The 20,793-nt window shown below is 56.0% G+C and overlaps 1 protein-coding gene across 4 annotated transcripts; it reads right to left on the bottom strand.

Moving 5' to 3' along the window:
• Positions 1-1,056: 1,056 nt before the first annotated feature.
• Positions 1,057-18,539, bottom strand: NRTN (neurturin). 4 transcript variants are annotated; one of them, XR_007373336.1, is made up of 5 exons: positions 18,486-18,539; positions 7,797-7,966; positions 6,871-7,029; positions 4,334-5,336; positions 1,057-2,423 (listed from the first exon to the last, which is right to left on the bottom strand). XR_007373336.1 is itself a non-coding variant. In XM_048927365.1 (4 exons), the coding sequence occupies exons 1-4, from the start codon at positions 18,494-18,496 to the stop codon at positions 4,888-4,890; spliced, it is 789 nt and encodes a 262-aa protein (XP_048783322.1). In that variant the 5' UTR covers positions 18,497-18,539; the 3' UTR covers positions 1,057-4,887. The 4 variants fall into 4 exon arrangements, 3 of the variants coding, with proteins under 3 accessions (XP_048783322.1, XP_048783323.1, XP_048783324.1); XM_048927365.1 differs by having other exon boundaries at positions 1,057-5,336; XM_048927366.1 differs by lacking the exon at positions 18,486-18,539 and adding an exon at positions 17,874-17,985 and having other exon boundaries at positions 1,057-5,336.
• Between the last annotated feature and the right edge of the window lie 2,254 nt (positions 18,540-20,793).

The following is a 20,793-nucleotide window of genomic DNA, read 5'->3' as shown; positions in this document are numbered from 1 at the left end:
CGGGGGCGAGTGGTTGAGTCGGCCACGAGATGTCGGATCTCTGGGTGGCACGACGGGGGGAAGATAAACAGACCTTTTTTTCCATTCCTGAAGAACCACTGTGAACCTTTTCGGGTTGGGCGGCGTTTTCCCTTCTGCCCACAGAAAGAGGCAGACGCCTGGGGCCGATGGGTGGTAAAGATGGAACGAACGAGTGCTGCTTGGATGAGTGGTTGAGGGCTGAACTTGGCTGGGATTCCGAATTGCCACATTTCCCCCAAAGCAAAATATCAACCACCATCATCATCGTCTTCATACGGTGGAGCAACAGAAGCGCAGCCAACGCTGCTGCTGACTGCGAGTTGTTTTCCCTGTAAAACTTCTTTAACCTCAGCGCTGCTTCCGGATGAGCAAATGAAACACGTTTCTGGCTGACCTTATCAAAACCTCCCGTTCTCTTTCTCCCCTTCTTTCCTTTAAAAGCATTTTTTCTTTTTTTTTTTTGGACGTGATTTTGCCAGAATTGGTTCATCCCTACGGGACGCTTCAGCTTTGAGCCAACCCAAGTGGAAGAGCCTTCACACCGAGGGGATGAGGACAATTATTTCTGTGGCCAAACCAGTACAGACTCATACGGGCAACAACCCAGCCCTGGTAATGTTTTAAATCAGTGATTTCGCATCAATATACGTTTGTGATGATGGAATGACACAAACAGGGGCTGCTGGCGGACGTGCATGGAGGTTTCTGCAGGAAATGGGAAAACAAAGTCAAGCTCCATCCGCTCTTAGCCTGCAGAGCGCCGCATGGACCCTCTCTGCTCTTCCAAGAGAAAACCCACATTTCCCATGCTCATCCCCACCCCACATTGGGGATATAATGCCACCCCGCAGTGACTCGCTCAGAGGCAGCACTAAGATGAAAACCACAGGGAAATCGACACAACCACAGAGAAATCAATATAGTTCTCCTTTTATTTTCACTTTATCGTGAGTATGTAACAGCATCACACCCGAGTTTACGTTTGTTTAAAAAAAATAATATCATATTGCTTTTTTCCCCCTCCCCCCCCCCCCCCGATGTTTAGAATAAATGGTAAAAATGTAATAAATGTAAACTGCACTTGGCACCATTTGGATCAATAAATAAAATCTTACAAAAAAAGAGAGAGAGAAAGAGAAAGAACGCGTTACACAGATGGCACACTATGGTATCTAAATAAATAACATAAGTTACTTCGAATAAATAGGGAGTATCTAAAATATAGATGCATTGCATCAACTTCTGCAGATGGTCGGACAGAGCCGACAATACCAGAAGGGAAATGGGGTTGCACCAAAGGTGTTGAGTAAAGACGTGGGGATGTGGGGATGTTGGGGATGTGGGGATGAGGGGATGTTGGGACATGGGGATGAGGGGATGTTGGGGACATGGGGATGTGGGGATGTTGGGGACATGGGGATGAGGGGATGTTGAGGACATGGGGATGTGGGGATGTTGAGGACATGGGGATGTGGGGATGTTGGGGACATGGGGATGTGGGGATGTTGAGGACATGGGGATGTGGGGATGTTGAGGACATGGGGATGTGGGGATGTTGGGGACATGGGAATGTGGGGATGGGGCTGCCTCCTCCCGCGCTCACCCTTCTCCTGCCCATGGCTGCCAAATCTCTCCTTTTTTTCCCCCTTTTTTTCCCTTCTTTTCTTCCTCTCGGGTCTCACCTCGGAGGTTCTGCCTTGTTTAACCAAGAACAAAACCACGTGGGTAGCCCTATTTACGAAGAGATGGTGGCTGAGGTCTCGAGTACCGCCGTGAAACCATTTGTCTCGATAAACTGGGAGAAATGATTTCTTCCCAGCACATTTCTGGACCTGTTTAAATAAAGGACGCAACGTTTGCCAGTGCTTTCACCGAGTGGAAACAATGATGTTAGGCCCGTTCCCCCTCACCGATACCAAATCGGGAGTGCACCCATGTTGGCGAATGGGATCCCGACTGATGCAAGTGACAGGCGGAGCCGAACCAGAGCCAGAGCCGGAGTTACCCAAACACTGCAGGGCCATATGGGGATGTGTATAGTAAAACACAATGAAACGTCCCATAACTCATTATCAGAGAGTCGGGATAACATAACACTCATATTTTGCGCTGTCACAACCACTGGAATCGTTCTAAACATCTCGCCGTCGTTCCCAGCCCTCGTCTCCTGCCTTGGGTGATGGGCAAGCTGCAGGGTGGAAGATGCCCCCCAAAATCCCCCAAAACACCACCCGGCAGATGTTGCACACCGTTATTAGCAATCAGTAACGCATGGGGTGATGAGGAAGAGAGCCAGATGAGATTGCGCCGTAGCTTTGAGCGGGGAATTTTCCATCCTTTTGCCTTTTCTGCATTGTAGACATTCTTCCAGACAGCTCCAGCTCCTATTACAGCGGAGAGGGCTGTAGAAATGGAAAGCATTAAGGGAAAGAGCGGCGATTCTATTGGAACCACATTTCCTTGTGCAGACGGTGCGGGACAGGGCGATGCTCCCGGAACAGGAGGACGCACGTGTCCCCAAGAGGACAACCCTGAGTGACACGCACGGAAGCGACACGCAAGCAAAAGCCACGGTTGGGTGACGGCCGCGTCGGCCCTGCTCATCCCCCGGGTGTTGTGTGGCTGCACAGTGCAGCTGCAGCCCAGATGCACTCCCCGAACCATCACACGCCGCCAACGTCAGCCACTTCCCCCGCACCTCTGCGTGGGGTGAAAAAGGAAAAGGGGGGGAAAAAAAGGAAGAGGCGTTGCAGCTATCCGCGTTGCTTTGCAACACGCCTCGCGCTGGGGGTTTCCCGGTGCTTTGGGGTGCTTTTGGGGTTGCAAAGTGCAGCAGGGTGGGTTCAGCAGCACGAAGGTGCAAAGCTGCTGCTGACCTCAGCCCTGCAAGCCCCGAAACCAATGGGTACCTCCAACACGTCTCCAAAACGCGGCACCAGGAGCAACACAACAGCTGCAAAACCTCAGCATCACCTCCGCGCTCCCGGTGACACAGGGAGCTCGGTGCTAACCCTGCTGCACTGCTCTGAGCACCTTCCTGTGCTTGGGTTTTGGTTGCTTGTTTGTTGTTTTTGTTGTTGTTTTTCGCTTGTTTAACTGGAGGCTTCTGCAACACAACTAATTTTAGTTTTATAGTAGTGAGAACTGGAACGCGCCCAAGCCCTTCAGAGCGCAGTTATTATTATTAGATTTGGGTGCGTGGTGTTGCTTTATTTGAGGGAGGAAGCAAGCTGTGGGCACAGCGTGGGTCACAACCACAGATCGTCCTGCAGCTGCTTCTGCTTCTTTTGGGGATCACCTTTGTCACCAGCACCCCAAAATCCTGCCCATGTCCCCGGTGGCCATGGTCCCAATATGGCACAGAGGTCCCCCAGCGGAGCGCTGCCATCAGAGCGTTCTCCCTCCATGCCCAGGACACGATACCAATATTCTCCTTCTGTTTATGATTTGCTTTTTCTGGGAAGAGGGCCAAGGGGAGAAAACCCATCAATCCCAGGCAACAAATTTAGCCTGCCCGGAGAATGCAAAAGTCTGCGGTCTCATTTATTTCTCCGCAGAGTAAACAAGAGTGACACTGCTGTAAATGCGAAGCGGAGCCAAAGCCCAGGCCTGAGCCCTGTCCTGCATGCGCTCCGAGCTGTGCTGCCCCATTGGGAATCCCACACACCCTTAGGACAGAGCTGGGCCGGCTCTGGGGGATCCTCACCTGCTGCAGCCCAGCCGTGCTGGTGGCCGCGTGGCTCTGTGTCACCTCCATGGCAGTGGCACGTCTCCAGCCCGGCTGCAGGCGGAGGGGCCATGGGCTTAATCCAGTTACTGCAGATTATCCTACAAAGCAGCAGCTGCAGGGAGCAAGGGGATGGGGTGTGGGGAACGGAGATGGAGCTTTTCCACGGTGTGCATGCAGCTCTGCACCCAACGTGGGGCTTTGGGGCACAGCACGGGGACCCCAGCACGGACACAGTGAAAACCAGGGATGTCAGCCCCACTTGGGGCACCTATAGCCATCCAACACCCCCTACGCCCACAACACCAGGCACCCCACGGACACACTGCACACGTTAGACCCTGCACACACATCCCTGTCACCTCTACGTGCAGCTCACAACCCCTCATCAGGTGACACATCTGTGTGACAACACCCGGTGCTCAGCCCAGTGCACAACGACACGGACAACATCTGTGCACAACACGCCATGTGCAGCACACCCTGAGTGTGTGTGTCACACCCTGAGCCCAGCGCCTGTGTCGCACAGCCAACCGGAGGGTCGGCTGATGGGAACCCACTCCGTGGGACAACACTCACACTTACACCTTCCTGTGCAGCCCCACGGTCACAGTGCACACATGTGGGCAGGGAGCAGCGCTCAGGGCCACGCGAGCGTCGCAGTCTCTCTTCCTCCCACTGGATATGTGGGGGTCCATGGGGCATCTCTCCTTCTCCCCCACGGACATGGAGGGTACACGGGGCATCTCATCTTCTCCTCCATGGACAAAGAGGGTCCCAGTGGACATGCAGGGTCCATGGAGAATCACTCCTCCTCCCACTGGACATGGAGGGTCCATGGGGAATCTCTCCTCCTCCCAATGGACATGGATGGTCTGTGGGGCATCTCTCTTCCTCCCCCACAGACGTGGAGGGTCCCAGTGGACATGGGGGGTCTGTGGGGCATTTCTCCTCCTCCCAATGGACACGGAAGGTCCATGGGGCATCTTTCCTCTTCCCAATGGACACGGTGGGTCCACAGGTCGTCTCTCCTCCTCCAACTGGACACGGGAAGTCCACGGGGCGGGCAGCGGCGCGGGGTCCATCCCCATCCCCAGCGTAGCCTTCGCCCCCATTGGGCCACCCCCCAACCCGGCCCTTCACACACAGCCGCACTCTTTGGCCGACAGCTCGTTGACGGTGTAGTAACGGTTGTAGGCATCCAAGAAGGAGACATCATCATCATAGGAGAGCGGCCTGCAGCAGGGCCGCGCACGCACCTTCTCCTTCCTGATCTTCTTCCGGCTGCGCACGCTCTTCAGCGAGAGGTCGTAGTTCCTGACGGCTGCGTCGCAGGTGCCGCTGCAGTAGCGGAACAACACGGTCTCATCCGACTCGTAGCCCAGGCCCAACTCGCTGACGCTCACCTCCAGCTCCTTCAGGGCGCAGGGTTTGTGGCGGGCGCGTGCCCGCTTCATGCGGTTGCCCGTTTTGGGGAAGAGGGGCAGCTCGTGGCCACCCGAGTTCATGGCCTGGCTGTAGCGTTCCACCAGCGCCGAGATGAGCTGCCGGATCTCCCCTTCCGTGTAGCTCTCCAGCAGGCTGCTGTCTGCAAGAGAAGGGGGTGGAAAGGGCAGCGTTCAGCGCCACAAAGCCAACGGCGGCCGTGAATCAGAGGTGCACAGAATCGCAGAAGGTGTGGGGTGAGTGGGGACGGACCCCCCGCTCCCTCCCCGGCATGCATGGGTAGATGGTGGTAGGATGAGGGGAAACAGCATTAAACTAAAAGATGGTTTAGGTTCGATTTGAGGAAGAAATCTTTTATGCAGAGGGTGGTGAGGTCCCAGCACTGCTGCCCAGAGCTGTGGGTGCCCCATCTCTGGAGGTGCCCGAGGCCATGGATGGGCACTGGGCAGCCTGAGCTGGTGAGGAGCACCCAGAGCAGAGGGGTACAACTGGATGATCCTTAAGGTCCAACCCAACACTCCAACTCAATGGTTCTGTGAACTTTAAGGCTCCTTCCAATCAGCTCATTCTATGGCTCTATAATCCTTGAGGCTTTGTCCAACCCAACCCATCCTGTGACTCTATGCATGGGGCTGAGACCCCAAGATGGGTTCCCCACTGTGCAAAAATGAAGACCCCACAAATAACCCCACCTTCCTCCTCTTCCCTCCTCCTCCTTTCAGTTTTGTTCCCTGCCCGAAGCCATACCCTTCCTGCACATCAAGTGCATGCTTAGAAGTGGAGGGGAAAAGAAAGCATAATGAATATCTGCTGTACTCATGGTTTCCAGCTGGCCGATGGCAGCAGTGCTGCGGGTGGGGATTGGGCAGCACGATGTGGGGTGCACAAAGCAGTGGGGACACGGGGGCACCAAGCAGCACACGGGAACCAACATTTCATGGTGGCATTGCCCCAGCTTGCCAATGTGCAAAAAAATTTTCCAGATCCTAAATCATTTCCTAAGAGATCATACTACAGAAAAGCCACCGTGGAGTGGTGAGAAACTCCAGCAAATGTAATATTTGGGATGTTTCCCCATTGCTTGGTGGAAGGGCTGCTCACCAGAACTGCAATGCACGCTGCACACACACAGAGTCCAACCGCAGCTGGCAGCATCCTTGTCCCCATGTCCTAACACTGAGCCCAGGCTTTGTCCAACCCAGCACTGGGGGAAGCACAGAGGAAAGCATAATTTGACAGCTTGTCATTGATTTCCAAATTTCAAACCAAGAAGTTCCTCTGGTTTGGAATAAAAGCAAACACGCCTGGGATTTCCAGCAGCTGTGAAGGCAAAGGGGCGAGCGGCGCTCCGGGGGAAGTTGCTGCAGGATGGAGCCGCTTCCCTTCGCTCTCAGCTCCTGTTTGACATTTTGCTTTTTTAAAAATAGCACGGCAATTTACAACAACAAAAAAAGGCCCTTTGGAGAAAAAAAAAAGGAAAAAAAAAAAAAAAACAAGCAGCTTTTAGCATGAAGATGAGCGTGAAGGTTTGCTGCCTTTTCCGTGCGTGGTTTTCCTGGGATGCTCCCAACCCCGTGCTTTGCTAAACGCTCCCGACCCGCAGTGCAGGAGGAAGGGAGGGGTGAGGCTGAGACAAAAGCAGCCCCCGTTGGTGTTGTGGGGCTGTGGGTGCTTACACTGGGAGAGCAGAGAGCTGTGGCGTGGCAGGGCCCGGGGGGGTCTCCGCGGAGCCACCGGCAGCGAGGAAGAGGAAGAGGAGGAGGAGGATGCCCGTGAGGCCAGCGAGGAAGGCAAGGGGCTGTATGTCCGGCTTCCGTTGAACATGTCTCTACAAACTAAAATGGATAACATGGAACTGAGGAGCATCGATGCAATGGCTGCAAACTTCCATACCTTCATCTTAGAGCAAGTCAGAACATTGAAACTCTGCAAAACAGGCAAAACAAATATCCTTATTACACCGCCTTTGCCCGGGGCCACCTCTCCCACCCCTGTCCCCACGACTCAGGTTGGCCAACAGCCCCCTGCCGGGATCCGGCCCATCCTCTCTGCCCCCAGCCGTGATCCGGATGGGACTGGTGTGGGGAAACTGAGGCATGGGGCGTGGGCTGAGCAGGAGAAAGGCGAAGGTGGTTCATGGATGGGCTGTCCCCAGTGGTGACAATGGGGAAGAGGGGATATTCTCGCTCCATGCAGCCCCAGCAGCACGAGGCATGCGGGGTTTAAGCCTCCCTGTTGGTGGCTGGGTCTCCATCTTGCCCTTGCATTGGGGCTGAGACTCTGGTGGGTGGCTGTGAGTGAAGGATGGGGAAACCCACAGAGAGGGGACTCTACACTGAGCCCCACTGCTCTGCCTCCGCCAGTGATGTGCACAGAGCCCAGACTGCAATGGGGAACGGGGTTGTGCTGCTCAACCTCCACCCAGATCCCTGCCCCAACAGTGCACCAAGATGGCCACCCCCAAACACCCAAAAAACCAGCAAAACCACAAGAACCACCCCGCTCCATCCATCCCAGCAGCGCTGGGGACTGAAATTCAGAGCTGCAGCACCTGAAGATCTCACATCACCCCAAAACCCTGGAGCAGCCAGGATGCCCTTACCTGACAGCGCTGGGATCTGTCCATCCAGAGCAGGTTGGACCTGATGGGAGCTGATGGGTGCAGCCATTAAACCCCCATCACCGCCAGCCTTCAGAGAGCGGCGCTGACTCGCAGTCACCTCCCATCCCCTTTTTCTCATCTCAGCTCCTTGCAAACTCCAAACATTTCTCCTTTTTAAACAAATTTTCCACGGGGTGTCAGAGGTTGGGAGGGGGGTTTGGGGGAGGGGGGTGGGGAGAGAGAGAAGGGAAAGAAAAAAAAAAACACACAACAAAACATAGCCCGGTTTAGCAATATTTGCCAAATAGAATATACTGGGGAAAAAAATGTTTATTTTAAAATGGAATTTAACAGATTCTCTTTTACCGTTACTGCAGAAAACAACCCTGAGAGCTGTGCAAGTGCCGCCTCATTGCCAGCAACACTTTACTTTACAGGATGCAGATAATTATGCGTTAACTAGCAGTAATTATACGCCCCGTAGGTTACAAGATAATTGTAGAACCCAGCCAGAGCCTAAATATTTTCAACTGGGCTATAAACAATGCCAAGATAGAAAAAGAATAGTTTGGCCATATAAGGAGGTAAGATCATGAAATCCCTCCGTGGTACCGGGAGGCAGCGCCGGAGCGACACGCACAGCGCGCCACGGTGCCGCGTTGGGCTGAGCGCTGCGAGGCTGGATGGTGCCCCATGAGCTGCGCTGGGGAGGGTCATCGGAAGGCATGGAGTGGGTTTGCCTCGTGGTTAATCGCGGTGTTTGAGGGGTTTCAGGCTGGGAGCAACGAGGAGAGAAAGGGGAATGCATGCTGGAAACGCTCGTGGGCATCAAATAGGTGTGGCGAAGCAATGGGGGACGGCGTTGAGGCTTTGGATGCGGTGCCGTAGGGTTGGAGCTGGGCAGGACACAGCACGGCCAACCCCAGGGAAGGGCTTCTGGCTCGTTCTGAGCCCGTAACATTTCAGCAGGGCGGGTTCAGCCTCGCACACCCCGTACAAACGCTGCTCTTTGGGCAGCCAGCAATTGTGGCCCCCGCCCGCTCGCTGGTGACCTTTCCAAAGGCTGGATGGAACTCTGGCTCCAACGTACAAAACAATCAGAAACAAAAATGATTCATAGAATCATAGAATCATAGAACGGCCTGGGTTGCAAAGGACCACAGTGCTCATCCAGCCCCAACCCCCTGCTGTGTGCAGGTCACCAACCAGCAGCCCAGGCTGCCCAGAGCCACATCCAGCCTGGCCTCGAATGCCTGCAGGGCTGGGGCATCCACAGCCTCCTTGGGCAACCTGTGCCAGTGTGATTCCAAGCTTTGCCTTTGGTTTCTCTCACTTTAAGCCCCAGACCCCATGTGCCAACCTGTGGGAAAAGCAGAAATGCAAAGGGGGAGAAAAGGAAAATCACACACACACAGCTCACGGCCACGACTCTCCCATGGCTGACTCTGAACTGTGCCCTCTGGTTTCCACCTATCCTAAACCCAACCCCAATGATAACATTTTGCCGCGGCTGGATTGTCCCACACTGCCATGTGCTGGTGCCCAGCTACTCCTACGGGCATCATGGCTCTGCCATTCTGCACTGCCCCTTCCCCATCCCTATCCTTGAAGCCTCCATCCTCCTCCAGCAAAAATCAGTCCTCCCTGAGCTGCCCATGGGCTCAGCATCCGCTGAGTTGGGTACCACAACGCTCCTCCTTCTGACACAGGGAACATCACGCTCTTCCCAGCCTGCCATGAGGTCCCATCTTGGTTAAGCTGCTGCTGCTCCTCCAGGGCTCAACAAAAGGCCAAAGGCTGCACTTGGATTTTCTTCTGGAGAACAGCCCAAAAGCACTGCGCTCTCCCGAATTCTCCCGATAATCCATCAGTGCAGTGGTACAGATCCAGCCGCGCTGCGCCTGCTGCCAAGCGGGAAACTCGATCCTGCAGGAGGAAACCCTTCCCAGCAGCCCCACTCTGCAGGAGCCGAGCACCAAACTGAGCCCATGCTTCTCTGCATCCTCCCCAGAAGGCTCCACGTCCTGAAGAACTGGAAACCTCACAAAAAATGATGGCCAGCAGCACAGCCGAGGCTCATTGCTTGCCTGGAAAGAAGCAGCCGATGATCTTGGCTCTGCCCGGCGCTGGGGTGAGCTCTCTGCCCAGCTCCCATCTCAGCCCAAAGCACTGAGCCCATCCCTCGCTTCCATGCGTGCTCCTCCATTCCATCACCTCCCCCATTGCTCAGCATAATGTAGAACCGATGGAGCTTGGCTTCTAGCTGGAGGTTTCTTCGCCCCATCTCCCAAGCGCTGGAATTTCTCACGCCTTTCCCTGCTCAATGGGAGTACAGCATTCCCATCCCGTGGACTCACCAACGCCCGCGGGCTGCACTGTGTTCGGGACCGTGCAGGCTTCATCCACTTCTCACGCTCTCAGGTTCTCTCCTCCACGACCATTTCCAGCTGTTAAGCCCACTCACGTCGTCCTTCAGACTCCTCAATGCTGAGGCGAGGGGAGAAGCCAAGCTTCATTTTTTTACCCTTAAATCCTTCTTTATAGCAGAGAGAGGGGGAAGAGGAGACGTGCGAACGTTCCGTCCTCGGGCTTTGAAGCCTAGAAGCCAGGGCGCCCAAAAGACATTATATTGTAAGTATGTCATAAATTTTCAGTCGATTCATGCTTCCGGGCATTGATTCATTATTTTCAAGCTCTCGGCCTCGGCCACGGAGCGAGAATGGATGAGGCCACGGAGTGGCCGAGGTTTTTGGCAACACGAAACACTTGGAAAGATCAAGGCCTTGACGGGACATCAGAGAGAGCTTCCACCTGCCACACTGTTTATTTTAGTGCCTTACATGGGAGCCAAGCTGCTTTGAAATCCCGGCTCCTCATGACTCACCCCGCAGGAATTAAACAATTTCCATCCCGGCTCCGTGCTGTGGCGGAGCAGCTGTGGTTCTTCCAGGCTCCTGGAGAAGCCAATGGATTGAGCAGCTCCCAGGGGTCCCAGCACCACCGGTGAGGATGGGGACAGTGCGGTGTTCAGACAGAATGTTCCTCAAATGGCCCTGAGTTGGTGAGATCCCCTCTGGAAGCGCAGCCCCCAAACGGCATGGCTGTGTCTGAGTGCTGTAGGTTGGACGTTGTGCTGAGAAGGGCTGCAGTGGGGATGCCAGTGCTGCAGGGCCAGAACAGCCCCAGGGTGGCAAAAAGCCCCGAAATGGGGAGCGTCAGAAAGAAACATGCCCCAAACCCTGATCTGAGCTTAATTAATTAGCATTAAGCAGATGCAGAGGAGAGAAAGAAAGAAGAGGTCCTGAACTCCAGCTCCATCTCAGGGTTGCTCTGTGCCAGCAGCCCCGTGGCAGACAGCAGCATCGTGCACAAAGCACACGTGGGTTTGGGGCATCTCTGTGCCCACGGAGCCCTGCTGTCACCACTGCTCCCTCTCCCCTCACTCCTCCCCAGCTCTCCCTGTGCACTCTAAGTAAAACCAGAGCCCCGCACTCCACATGGATCTGCTTTCCCAAAGTGAAAAGCAGCCCAAGGCGAGGAGCTGCAGAGCTCTCCACTTTCCCTCGTTCCTCCCACAGGGCTGGGGTCAGACCCTCGTGCTCCACTGCTCTGTGTGCCATGGGGCTGCAGGGAGAGAGACGGGAGGGTCAGGGTGGTGAGGCTGCCTCCCTTGTCCCTACCACCACCTCTCCAAGGGGCAGTTCCTTTTATGACTTTTATCCACTGATTCCATGGGTCTAACCAGCAGCAGAAGCCACCCTTTGTGCTAAGAGGTGGGAACGGAGAGGTAAAACTACAGGGAAATGTTTTGTGATTGCATTGCTCAGCATCAGCAGGAGCACAGAGAGCAAATGCAAAATCACTCCTTTGAGGTGGGAGTAAACCAAGGGTGTGAAACACAACGTGATAGCAAAAGCACTGCACGGAAATGGCCCTTTGATGGTGGGCAGGAAAAGAAAACAGAGCATGGAAGCACTCCTGTCATCAACACCACCAGAGGATTCTCCCCAGAACCTTTACGTCCAACCTCAACAGGGAACACGCAGGCAAAGAGGAAATCAGAGCTAACGTGAGCCAAAAAACCACAAGTATGACAGCCCAGGCACTGATGGGTGCTGGCAGATGGTGCTTCTCCAGCCCCAAATTTCCCACTCCTGCCAAAACCTTCTCTGAACGACAGCCCTTTTGGAGCGACGAACCAACCCTTCCAACGCTGAATAACCGCACGATGCCAGAAAGAGGTGGTTTGCTGAAGGAGACTAATTGCTGTGGCTTGTTTGAACAACCCCAGTGCCTGGGGAAATAGGGTTAAAAGCTTACATTTTGGCAGCGGGGCTGAGCTCGGGCCCCAGATGTGCTTTTCTCTGGGCCAATTTCGACACCACTGGTATCCACAGAACCTCCTCCTGCTCTGGGGAAGTCACTATGGGACCCAGCAGGACTGGTGGCACAGGAAAACACTGAGGAATGTGGTCCTAAAAGCAAGCAATGCCTCCTCCAGCCCAGCACTGGGGCATCCCTCCATCCAGCTGTCCTTCTTCCCAAAATCTGCTGTTTTTGCACAGAAGGAGCTGGTTTGTCAAGGCGCCCGCCGGGGATTACAGTGCTTTGCTGAGGGCAGGGAGACCCGATAGAGGTTTGCAAATCCAATTTGCACTAAACCCTTCCAGTGGGTTTTGGACGGTGCACGGGATAATATCACATTAGCATTTACCATCCGACTCCAGCAGCAGCTGCCGACATATTGAAGCACTTAGAGCTGCTCCACAGCGACCGAACGAGGAATTCCTCCTGAGACGGCGACGGCAGAGTGCTGGGAATGGAGATTTCGTGGAATCACAGAAATTCCCGCGTTGGAAGGGATCATCAAGTCCACATTCTGCCTCTGCACATGGTCACCAAAAATTCACACTGTATTTCTGAGTGCTTCCTGAGCTTTGCTCCCCTTGTGAAGGAGGTGCAGGCTGCCACGAGGAGCTGTAGGGCATGAGGGAGCTGTAGGGCCACCACAAGGAGCTGTAAGGCCACCACAAGGAGCTGTAGGGCCACCACGAGGAGCTGGAGGGCCACCAGGATGGAACTGTAGGGCATAAGGGATCTGTAGGGCCACCACAAGGAGCTGTAAGGCCACCATGAGGAGCTGGAGGGCCACCAGGACAGAGCTGTAGGGCATAAGGGATCTGTAGGGCCACCACAAGGAGCTGTAGGGCCACCATGATGGAGCTGTAGAGCAGCCATGAGGAGCTGTAGGGTGTAAGAGATCTGAAGGGCCAGCATGAGGAGCTGTAGGGCTACCAGGATGGAGCTGTAGAGCTGCTGTGAGGAGCTGTAGGGTGTAAGAGATCTGAAGGGCCAGCATGAGGAGCTGTAGGGCTACCAGGATGGAGCTGTAGGGGCACCATGATAGAGTTGTAGAGCTGCCGTGAGGAGCTGTAGGGCCGCTGTGAGAAGCTGGAGGCCAAAAGGAACCTGTGTGGCCATCAGGAAGGAGATGTAAGGCCACCATTGGGAGCTGCAGGCTGCCATGAGGAACCTGTAGGCCATAAGGGAGCTATAGGGTTGCCATGAAGAGGCTGTAGGCCACCATGAGTATTCCCTGTTTCCTCTTCTCTAAGCCAAACAAACTGAGGGATCTCAGCCACTCCTCATGCTCTCTGAACCCTTTGCCATCTTGTTGCCTTCCTTCAGACACTCTAAAAGTTCTGAGTCCTTCCTGCCCACTGGGACGTGTTCCCCTCCAGCTCCATTTCAGCAGCCCCAAAAGGTTCAGAGAAGGTTCAAAGCTGGGAGACGAGGAGGGCTGCAGACAATGGGGAAAATCAGGGCCGATGTGTGAAGCACAGTGGGTCAGGAGTGCCTGGTCCTCTGTATGCACGGACACCATCGTGACAGCACTGTGCTCCTGTCCCCATGGGCAAACTGCCTGCTGGGCTCAGGGCTTTCCATAGGGGTATGGAGGAGCTGAGCAGCTTCCATAAATGCAGAGCTTTGCCCTCAAAGCCTCACCACCAGTGGTCCCAGGGTGGTGGCACTCAGATCTGTGCTGCCCACAGCCACTTGGGATCAGATATGGCAGAAGTGTGGCCTGGGCAGGACGAGGCAAACAGCGGCCATTAGTCCTTCCCCACCAGTGTCCCTCCCCACAGCCACCCAGCTGCCTCACACCAATGAGCCCAACCCCAATGTCATGAGCTGCACCCCATACCTACTTCTTCCCCATGTCCCCAAGTGCTTCAAGCAGGGATGCAGCACAGCCAGCACCCTGCAGGACCCCATCCACCACTGCCCCAGGAAGCTTGTGAGATGCTTGGAGGGCTCGTGCTGCCTTGCTGCTAGCTCCTTGCTCCCCAGCTGACTCCTTGCAGCCCTCTAAGCTGCTGTGGATGAGGATGGACACCCGATGGGGGCACGGCCCTCATAGGAGCACAGGGCTGTGGCACTCGGCACAGGCAAAGACTGCCTCTTGCCTCCTCCTGCTGCTCCACTGCTGGCACCATCCTTCCCAGATGGCTCCATAGAGCTGCTAAGCCTCAAAAATGCAGTCTTAATAAGCCTGCACCACTTAATGAAGACAGCAGCTGCCCTGTAAAACCGCAGGCGAGCCATTCTATAGGGGACAGCCCAGAGGGACAGGCAGAATGCCTGCCCCAATACATGTGGGTGCACTGGTTTGTCCCCATGTCACCTGCTTTGGTCCCCTGCCCTATGCATGGGCACGACGTTCATCTGTTCTTCTGCCACAGGCAAGGCAACAGAGAGGGAAAAACTCAGGGAACTACGAAATGTCTCTGCTGGGAGCATCCCCTGGCTGCTCCTCCCCGTGCTGCTGCTACCTGGGAACCACAGTGCCACCGTGTCATGGGGATGCAGGGCCCACAGCCCCAAATAGGAGTGGGGCCTCTGCCCCATCCTGCGGTCCCTAAGCCCATCAACTCTTTAGAGGAGAGGATCAGAGAGCAACAACCACCGCAATAAATACGCTGTGTGCTCCCTGCCTGGCCACAGCCAACAACAACATCATTAACGGCAAAAAGAAACCACCAAAAGCTGCACAGAAGCTGCTGCCTGGTCACAACCTGAGCACTCGGTGCTTTAGCAGCTCAGCTGCTGGAGGAAGGAGGTGGGCGAGAGCAGCTCTCAGCCATGGGATGTGACCACAGAGCTGCTCCCAGCCCTGCAGTGGAGCTGCTTGCTCAGTCCATCCCCAAATGCCAGGGACCGTTTGCTCGCTTTGAGAACTGCCATTTGCTCAGTTCCTTCTGGGATGCATTTTTCCACGAGATGACTTTGCAGACCTCTTCACCCAACCAACATTGCTCGGAAAAACAGCCAAGGTGAAATCAAGGGTTCTCCAAAGCCCCCATTATGGCAAACTCTGCTCCAGGGCAACTCAGTGCCGGGCATCGCCCAGGAGAGCTCACAGTTACGGTCTCAGCACTGCACGTCCCCGCAGCCCAGACCCTGCAAGCTCAGCCTGGCCAACGTTCAAAGGAAACTTTGAAAAAGATGTGGTTCCATCCAAATCAAAACACTTCACGAAAAGCAGCATTGATGGCACCGGCATTCCTTGTCAGGGGGCTGACAGGCTGGCGACGCGGCCTTTGAACAGCTGCAGGAGGAAATGCTTTTTTGTCATCGTTTGAGAACAACTCAGTGGCAAATGACTGTTTCAATTTAGCTCTTTGGAGTTACAAAGTGAGTTTGGGGTTTCGTGACAAAGAAGTGAACAGAGCAAAACTGCTCGTGGCATTTCCCTTCTTGGGGCAGCGGCGGAAGGGCTGCCTCCTTCCCATGCTGGGGATGCTCCGTCCCATGCTGGGGATGCTCCTTCACACAAGAGCATCCCTGTGGCACAAACAGCAGCCAGCTTGTGTTTCTTTTCCCTTCTTCCAACTTCAGTGGGGAAAGACTTCTCCAAATGGGCCGAATCACTGGAAGAGATGCGCTGGGGGGGGATTCCTTTGGTCTGATCTGCAAAGGATGGGGCTGGAGCAGAATGCTCGCCCAGATAAGGATATCAGCCGGCCCCAGAGCTGCATCCCTGCAGCATCTTTTGGGGATGCCAAGGGCATGGCAGAGAGCACGCAGCATCCTGATCCTGGACTAAGCTGTCCCTGCGCTTAGTGAGAGCTCGGCTCCTGGCAGCAGGGCTGTGCACACATGCCTTAGCTTGGAGCAGCATGGAAAGTGCCTGCGGCACCAGGGGAAAAAACACAGCAGTGAAACACAGCAGCCCTGAGCCACATGCCTGGGCCATCCATCCACCCCACAGCATCCCCCGACAGCCGCCTCCCAGCCCCACTGGGTACCACAGGATGCTCCTCCAGGGGAGGATGCTGCCATCACCAGGCAGCCCCAAACACAGCCCTGTGTGGGATTGCCACAGGATGGGCCTCCCTGTTCAGAAAGACGCGTGCCTTATGCCACCACATCAGGCATGGGGACAGCCAAGGTGACACTGCTCTGATTACACTGCTGCATGGGCCAGGCTTGGGACCACAGGAGAGGTATTGCACATCTCAGACCATCCCCTGCATTCATTCCCTTGTAGGTAGAAGCCGACCCACAAAGCACACCCCAGAGAGGTGAGGTTGGCCCAGCAGCTCTGCCAGGGGATCCCATAGGGAGAGCAGGGAGCTGCTGAGCACCGAGCTGTGATTCACGGCTGCACCATGGGAGGGCACCCAGTGCAACCACCACCAGCCCTGCTCTGCACCCACCAAGCCCTCCCCCTGGAACCCAGGGGTGCTCCCAACCCAGGGACCCCCAGTTCCAGTGCCTGCATGTCCCTGCCTGTGTCCCAATAACCTGGGCCAGCTCCTGCACCCAGCTGAGGGTGCTGCAAGGTGCTGGGTGCTCTCACCCACCCAAAATTTGCAGCCAAACAACATGAGAGCAGCTCGCTGCTGCAAGTGCCTCTGACCCGGTGCTGTTAACAACAAACAAACCAAACACCGTAAGACATAGAAATGAAATAAAAAGGGTTGGTTTCCCCCAGCAGTGCTCCGGTGGACACATGGGACAGCTGGCAGCCCTCCCTGTGCAGCAGGCAGGTGCCTGGTGATGTCCCTAAGGATGCTCACACCACAGCAGTGCCACATCCCAGTGTGGCATCACCAGCTCCGCTTTGTCACCTGGATTTGGTGCTGCTTTGGGGCACACCTGGGCCCCAGATAAAGCCAGAAGCTTTAAAAATCAACGGGCAAACGAGTGCTTTAAAAATCAACGGGCAAACGAGTGCTTAAAACCTCTGAAAGCGTCCCTTCAGGGCCCTCCCGTCCCCACCTGATTCCTCCGCACCGCATCACTCCGCGTCTCCGCGCTTCTGCTGTTCGACTCGGCGGCGCACAGCAAAGCGGGATCGGGGATTCGGGATCCACAGGTGATCCCGCTGACAGAACCGGGACTTCAACGCAGGGCCGGGACTCACCCCGAGCCCCCGACCGCCCCGACCGCCGCAACGCCCCGGCGCCGAACTGCGGGTCGGTTCCCCGAGCAGCGATCGGATTTAAATCAGTGCCGGCCACGAGCTACCATATATGTGCAATAAAGACATCTGAGGTCTACGTTGTTTTGTTAAAGCCTTCGTACGGAGAGTGGGAAATTCCCTCCCTCGACGCCGCGCCGCCGTTGGCCTCCGATCCCCGCGGAGCTCCGGATGCCGAGGATCGGAGGGACCCGAGGAGGGCAGAGCCGGTCGGAGGTGACGGTGCGGCGGATCCTTTCCGTTTCTTAAGCTAATATTTAGACAGGACGCGTTTTCTCCCCTAACCCGAAAGCGCCGCACGACGAGCCGTGTTTGCCTTTCTGCGCTGCGGGACGCTCTCCAAGTATGAAGCAAACTCCTCCGGCAGCCCCAACGGCACCGGACGGGCGGGGGGCAGCGGGGGGCAGCCCGGTTCTGGAAGCACCGCTTCGTGGGGCGGCTCCGCTTGTTGGGCTCAGCTTGTTGGGCTCCGGGGGTGCGAGGGGACGGCGGCAGAGCCGGGACCGGGCTGGGAGCGATCCCCGGGAGTGCGGGAAGGATCCGTGCGGGATCCGTGCAGGTGCTCCGGGTTCCACGGGGGGGTTTCTTACCTGCAGGCCGGGCCGGTGCGCAGCGCTCAGCGGCGGCTCCGTGCTTGGAACGGGACACGCGTGGGACCGGGAGCCGCCATGGACGAGAAGCGGTGCGGTTCGGTTCGGTTCGCTGGTGCTGAGCCCGGCACGGCTCGGTTCGGCTGTGACACGGCTGCGGCACGGCTCGGCTCAGCACGGAGCGGGGGGGGGCTCGGCCACCGCCTCCTCCCCGCGGCGGGGGGCGGGTTTGGAGCGGGTCGGCTCCCGAGCCCCGCCCGGTCCCGCCTCCCTCCCCCCGGTCCCGGGCTGAGCTCCGGGCCGAGCTCCGGGGCCGCTCCCGCCGCCCGGTGCCGCTCCCGGTGCCGCTCCGCACCTCGCGCATCGTTTGATCTAATCCGTAATTTCTTTTCTTTTACCGCTTCTCCGTTTGCCAAAGGGAATGAGAAATAGTTGGGAGAGATGGGGGTCCTCCATCTCCCACGGAGGACGAGGGGCACGGGGAGCAGTGTGACAGCCTCTGACCGGGCTGCAGCGATGCTCTAATATGGCGATTGGGGAGAAGTTATTTCTAATCATAAAGAAATCCAGGTCAGCCAGACAAAGAGAGATGTCAAGGAATTGAAATCTTACCAGAAACACATCGAGTTTTAGGCAAACAGAGGCTCAAAGTGCAGCAGTCCCAAGGCCAGAGGGGACACCGGGCCCTGGCAGCTGATGGGACACGGGGTGACCTTGGGATGCTCCAGAAGAGCCAAGGACGTCCCCTCCCTTTATCTCAGCTGTCTCCTAATGGGACAAGCACTTCTCCAGCCAAATCCGTGCCCATGCGCTCACTGCAGCACTGCAGGACGGGTGGAAGCATCCCTGCTGCTCCCCTGTGACCACAGAAAGCCAATTTAGCCAAAAGAAAGAAGCAAAAAGCGACGTTTTTTTCAGGTTTGGTGACAAACAGCTGCTCCTGCTGCTCTCTGCCCTGCCATCATTACGCTCCAGAGTGAACAGCCTCACCAGCAGCCCCCGCTTTGCTGCGCTCTCATGGCAGCCCCTCTTCACAGCCTGCAGCACCAGAGAACCACCACCCCCCCCCCTCCCCCAATGTGGGAAAGCAGCAAGATGTGCAAACAGGCACCGCAGCAGAGCCTGAGCGGCTTAATGACTTCTTTCCCCCCCCATTGTCCAGTCCTCCAGCCCCCCCAAAATGTTTGCTTTTGGAAGAAATGCGATCTGAGCGCTGGGTTGGCCGTTGTGCAACACGGAGGGCGCAGGCTGGGGCAGGCTGGGATCAGGCTGTGTGCCCACCTGAGGCACCTGGCTGAGGGCTGGGGGGATCCTGGCAGCCACCTGCATTTCCCTGAGCAAACAAACAAACAGAGACCCGGCGTTCAGAGCACGGAGTTGGGGGGAGGGGGGTGAAACCGAAATCCTGTTTGCTGGGATCGCTGAGAGGAAAGCAGCAGGAGGTAAAGAAAGCGAAGCTAATTGGCTTGGCGGTTAGGTGAGTTGGCAGCCAGCAGGACGCTTGCTTTTAGGGACAGATTAAAGCCAAGCTAAGTGTCACCCTTTGCACCTGGAGGTTTCCCCTCTGCTGTTCGCCAGGTTCCAGCTCAGCCTGGTTCCAGTGCAGCATTATCAGGGGTTGGGGGTGAAGGATGCCTGACCCCTGTGCTGCTCTGTGTTGGGGGTAAGCAGGGCACGTGCCTGGCATCCTCCTCTTAGCAGGAAGGAACACAGCACCGACACTCTGACTAACATGCTGGGCTCAGGATCTGTCTGAAATACATGGAGGAATGCATAGAAGCAGCGGTGAGAATCCCCAAGCACCCAGCTGCACGTGGAGCAGCACCTCCATCGCTCCTCTCTGCCCTCACCCATCCAAGCTGAGCACTGCCTGCTGGATACTGCAGTGTTGTGTTGCAGTGTGAGCTCTGGAGATGCTGAAGAGACCAAAGAAGAGACAAATCCGGTTGGGAAGGAACACAGGTGCCCTTTGAAAGCTAACCATGCTGGGCACCACCAAAGGGGCTGCTCTTGGTGTGGGGTGCTCAGGAGAAAATGGCCATTGGAAATGGAGGGATAGGAGGTAAAGAAACTCAGCGCTCCTTTGTGTCATGCTGCTTCCTTCTCCCGCCTCCCTCCTGTTTGTTTTTGCAAATATGAATACACTGGGACTGTTTTCTTTAACTCACACCATGTTTTGCCAGGGTTGACCTCTCCAAAGGGGTCTGCAGAGCCCATGGTCACTGTGGTCCCCATTTCCCATGATGGTGATGGGACCCCCAGCCCCAGAAACTCCGCCTGCTGCCAAAAAGGAGCCCGATGGGTTTGGCCCCAAGTGCTGCTTTGCCCCCCAACATAACGATGCTCCACTTTGACACGTCCAGCAGCATCCCACGGTCCCTTCATGCTCTGCAAGCAGAAGGCAGCAGCAGTCCTGCCAAAACCCCAGTAGCTGCTGAGCAAACAGCCTAATGTGAACCAGCCCTGATGGAGCGGGAGGGAATGTGCCCGAAAAAGCATCGAAGGCGTTGGGGAGCCGTAACAAAAGCACATGATGTCACAGAGGCATTGCGGAGTGATCAGGAAGCACAGCCTGGGACCATTTGCATCTTTCCTTTTAACTAACATTTTCCTAATGACGTGTGCGGCGTGCTGAGTGATATGCAGTTTCCATTAACCTTAGGGGTTCGCTTGAGAGCCCAAATGTCATCGTGCCCAGCCCCACACCTCACCCCTTCTCCTAAATGCAAAAGAGCAAACGAAGTGCAGCAAGCAAGCGAGGGGCTCCCATTGAGGTCTGAGAGCCACGGTTGTTTGCCTTGGCTGCCTCCCATTGACCAGCCAAGCTGCCCTTGATCCGCGTGGGTTTATCCGGCCCCACACTGATGCCTTGTAGGATAACAGCAGAGCCTGGAGAGTTCTTCTGCTCCTCTGGGAATTC

Source organism: Lagopus muta, chromosome 26, assembly GCF_023343835.1.
Source record: "Lagopus muta isolate bLagMut1 chromosome 26, bLagMut1 primary, whole genome shotgun sequence".
NCBI classification, from domain to species: Eukaryota; Metazoa; Chordata; class Aves; order Galliformes; family Phasianidae; genus Lagopus; species Lagopus muta.
The sequence above is the reverse complement of the archived record's forward strand: the minus strand, read 5'-3'. Positions and strand labels throughout refer to the sequence as shown.